At 52.0% G+C, this 4,569-nt stretch overlaps 1 protein-coding gene across 1 annotated transcript; it reads left to right on the plus strand.

Moving 5' to 3' along the window:
- Nucleotides 1-646: 646 nt before the first annotated feature.
- Cited2 (Cbp/p300 interacting transactivator with Glu/Asp rich carboxy-terminal domain 2) lies at nucleotides 647-3,170 on the plus strand. The gene is made up of 2 exons (XM_031380484.1): nucleotides 647-984; nucleotides 1,461-3,170. The coding sequence occupies exon 2, from the start codon at nucleotides 1,469-1,471 to the stop codon at nucleotides 2,279-2,281; it is 813 nt and encodes a 270-aa protein (XP_031236344.1). The 5' UTR covers nucleotides 647-984; nucleotides 1,461-1,468; the 3' UTR covers nucleotides 2,282-3,170.
- Nucleotides 3,171-4,569: the final 1,399 nt, after the last annotated feature.

The raw sequence follows: 4,569 nt of genomic DNA on the forward strand, positions 1-4,569 counted from the left end.
GGGGGTGGAGCCGCCCCGGCCTGTGAGCGCGCTCGGTCCACCTGCAGCCGCTGCCGCTCCCCGCCCCCAACCCCTGTCCTTGAAAAGAGTGGAGGTGCAGAGCAGGGGTGAGGGGTGAGGAGTTAGGGGGTGCAGCCATACGAAGGAAAATACCTCAGGTGTACATACCGCCTGTATAAAAAACACAAAGGCGCGGCTCAGGAAAGCGCGCTCAGAGGACAGGACAGGATCGGCCCAGGGCTTTGAAAAAAATCTAACTCGGGGAAAGCATAGCCATTCTACGCAGGTTGGGGAGAGTTTGGCACCCAAGAAAACTCTGCTGGGCAAGGAGGATGAGCGAACCCCTTTTTCCTGTAGAGAGCAGGGCAGATCACTAGGTAAGCCGGGTGAGCGAGCTGGGGGGTGGGGGGAGATCTGGCCAGAAGGAGGCGGGGAGTGCTCCTCGCTCCTCTCCTGTAGGTGCTTCCGTGCACTGGGTGGCCGGGAGGACTAGCTCCGAGTCCCTGAGGTGGTGGGCACAACCTTGCCTTTGGGAGAGCCAGAAAGACACTTGAGTCCAGGGAACTGCTGGGCGGCGCCGGGGCGCGCAGCCGCTGCGCACGTGCAGCGCGGACTCGCGGACGCGGCTGAGGACCCGATCCAGGGAGCTTGACTTCCAGGCGCCGTGTCTTTGCGCTTGCCGCCGAGGAGGCTGTCGCTCCGCCCTTCCTGAGATCCTTATATTAACTGTGGCCAAAGCCCGGAGAAACACAGCTCATTGTTGGCAGCTGCCTGGCGGTCCTGCGGAGCGGCTAGGGCAGCAGAGGAAAAGAAAAGGGAACCGCTCGGAATTTGCTCCAGCGGTTGCTGCAAGACCTCGGCGCCGACCTCGCTCCAGCGAGCGCCTCAACAGACCTTCGGCTGTCCTTCTATGTGCTGCTGAGCCGGTCCTGGACCCGACGAGCCCGCCTTCGGTGTTCGGAGCAGAAATCGCCAAGACGGAAGGTGAGCGCGGCGGGCGAAGCTAGCGAGGGCTGCTGCCAGCCTAGTCCTCCGAGGGCAGGGCTGGCCCCGGGGACGAGTGTGAGGCGGAGCTGGGGAATAACAACAGGATGTGCAACCACAGGGCGAGGAGGGTTGATTGAATGCCTGAAGTTCGCGGCCCGGCTCCGGGGCACTTCCTTTATTAGGCCACTTCAGGGAACCCAGGGGGGTGTGGGCTCCGGTCCCCCCACCCCACCCCCCTTTCCCCGATCGTTGGGGAAGGGGCCGGTCGCTCAGCGCCAGGCTGTGCGGGTCCGGCAGGCAGCAGGTCCGCCGAAGTAGCGAGCTCGGGTGCACGGGCTGCCGGTGGGCTCTCTCGGGGGTGGTGGTCTGCTGCTTGACTTGCGCGCGGGTACGGGGGGTCTACTGAAGTGGGGTGCACTCTGGTGGGCGACACGTGTGGCGCGGGTCTCAGCGTCTGCTCGTTTCGCTTTCAGGACTGGAAATGGCAGACCATATGATGGCCATGAACCACGGGCGCTTCCCCGACGGCACCAACGGGCTGCACCACCACCCTGCCCACCGCATGGGTATGGGGCAGTTCCCGAGCCCGCATCATCACCAGCAGCAGCAGCCCCAGCACGCCTTCAACGCCCTCATGGGCGAGCACATACACTACGGCGCGGGCAACATGAATGCCACGAGCGGCATCAGGCACGCCATGGGGCCGGGGACTGTGAACGGGGGGCACCCCCCGAGCGCTCTGGCTCCGGCCGCCAGGTTTAACAACTCCCAGTTCATGGGTCCCCCGGTGGCCAGCCAGGGAGGCTCCCTGCCGGCCAGCATGCAGCTGCAGAAGCTCAACAACCAGTATTTCAACCATCACCCCTACCCCCACAACCACTACATGCCGGATTTGCACCCCACTGCAGGCCACCAGATGAACGGGACAAACCAGCACTTCCGAGATTGCAACCCCAAGCACAGTGGAGGCAGCAGCAGCACCCCTGGCGGTGCGGGTGGCAGCGGCACCCCCGGCGGCTCCGGCAGCACCTCGGGCGGCGCGGGTGGCAGCAGCGCGGGCGGTAGCGGCGGTGGCAGCACCATGCCCGCCTCGGTGGCTCACGTCCCCGCGGCAATGCTGCCGCCCAATGTCATAGACACTGATTTCATCGACGAGGAAGTGCTTATGTCCTTAGTGATAGAAATGGGTTTGGACCGCATCAAGGAGCTGCCCGAACTCTGGCTGGGCCAAAATGAGTTTGATTTTATGACGGACTTCGTGTGCAAACAGCAGCCCAGCAGAGTCAGCTGTTGACTCGGTTAACCTCGCGGGCGAAAGAAATCACCCTCCCCACTCCCACCCCTATCCCCAACTTCTTCGGTGTGAATTAAAAAACAAAAACATTCCCTTAGACACAGTATCTCACTTTTCAGATCCTGAAAGGTTTGAGAACCTGGAAACAAAGTAAACTATAAACTTGTACAAATTGGTTTTAAGAAAAAATGATTGCTGCCACTTTTTCCTGTTCTTGTTTCGTTTTTTGTAGCCTTGACATTCACCTCCCTTATGTAGTTGAAATATCTAGCTAACTTGGTCTTTTTTGTTGTTGTTTTTACTCCTTATTTCCTCACTTTCTCCCGTGCTCAACTGTTAGATATTAAGCTTGGCAAACTGCTTAATCTTGTGGATTTTGTAGATGGTTTCAAATGACTACGCTGCATTCAGATTTATGAGTGAAAGGAAAAATTGCATTTGTTGGCTGCATGAACTTTGAAGGGCAGATATTACTGCACAAACTGCCATCTCGCTTCATTTTTTTTAACTATGCATTCGAGTACAGACTTAAGTTTTCAAATATGCTAAACTGGAAGATTAAACAGATGTGGGCCAAACCGTTCTGGATCAGGAAAAGTCATACCGTTCACTTTCAAGTTGACTGTCTCCCCTCCCCCATATGTACAGACAATAATAGGGTGTGGAATGTCGTCAGTGGCAAACATTTCACAGATTTTTATTTTGTTTCTGTCTTCAACATTTTTGACACTGTGCTAATAGTTATATTCAGTACATGAAAAGATACTACTGTGTTGAAAGCTTTTTAGGAAATTTTGACAGTATTTTTGTACAAAACATTTTTTTGAAAAAATACTTGTTAATTTATTCTATTTTAATTTGCCAATGTCAATAAAAAGTTAAGAAATAACTTGTTTTCTAAAAGTCAGTCATTTGCGGGGGTGGGCGGTTGTCTTTACGATCCACTTGTTATTCGGAGTAAGCTTTCCAAAGGATAAGTTTCAGGACACTAAAACAGGTCACCGTGAGCTTAGGGGAAAGCAGGATTTAGGATAATTGGCATAATGCTGCATGGTTACCTCTGTAGCATGCCTCTTGGTGTGGTTTCATCAAAGACTGAGAAGTTGTCAAAGTGATTTTGTTGTTGTTTCTTAGCTGCATCTAATTCCCGTGACCCTTGGCCAGGAGGCTAGCAATATTAAATCTTTCTTACCTGGGGGTGGGAGGGGGGAAGAAAAGTGTTTCTGATTAAACTACTTAAAAGGAGATGGACTAGAATGTTATACTGAGTGATTGATGGGGTGGCATTAAATATATATTACCTTTATTTCCAGTGACGAATTTTATTTCTGAGCAAAGGTGCTAAGGATAGACACATCTTCCAGTTTAATCTCAAATAGATTCTGACCGGTTTGCAGTTGTGGGTGAAGAGGGGGTGGGAACCTACCTTAGGGCTTCCAATATTTCAATTTTGCTCAGAGGTTGATCCAAAGGTCAAATTACAGCCTCCGTAGCATGTTCCTTCCCAAGAATTCCGAGCTGCTGCTGTCCCATGCACTAGGTGACAGGGTCCTCAGTATAAAATGATTTTAAAAACCTTGGTGAGCTGAGTCTTTAAGCAGACCAAACCCATATGCAGTGGGTGTCAAGGATAGCCTTACATAATCAAGCAGAAGAGAAATACTGTTAGAGTGTCAGATCATCCCAGGTGAGAGAGGAGTTAGACTGCTGTTTCCTGTCATGTTTTCATGCTTTTAAGAGCAGCGTATCCTCAGCCAAGAACAAACAGAGACTGCTACTGACCCTATGGAGAGAATAAGGAAATGCAGACTGAGAAGGTCTCACAGCAAACCTGGCTTCAAAAGGACGAGCCCTTTCTGTGCTTTGAGTCTCATCCTAAGCCCATCTTCAGTCAGAACAAGCAGGTAGGTTTGTCCAGGGCCGCCCTGGAATCCAGCACATAGGCTGGCTGAGAAGGACTCCAAGTGGCTCGGCTCTTAAGCACTATTTCCAAGCAGGACAGGTAAAATTAAGATGCATAGTGCACTGGGCTTTTTATAACTGTATAATTGACACCATCCTATTAATAATCGTGTTCTATGAAATCACGCAAAGCTCTTCTTTCACACCAATTTTCAAACAATCCCATTTTTCCAATAGTTAAAACTGAAGTTCTCTTTAGCTACAACATGTCAATACTGCATCTGCAGCCCGGCAGTAAACCTTCCTAGCTGAGCATTTTGCACAGTAAGTTTTTCTTTCCCTTTTTCTTTTCTTTTCCTTCCCCCTCCCCCAGGCTCAAGTGAAAA

The sequence above is a fragment of the Mastomys coucha genome, unplaced genomic scaffold (assembly GCF_008632895.1).
Source record: "Mastomys coucha isolate ucsf_1 unplaced genomic scaffold, UCSF_Mcou_1 pScaffold2, whole genome shotgun sequence".
In the NCBI taxonomy this organism is placed as follows: Eukaryota; Metazoa; Chordata; class Mammalia; order Rodentia; family Muridae; genus Mastomys; species Mastomys coucha.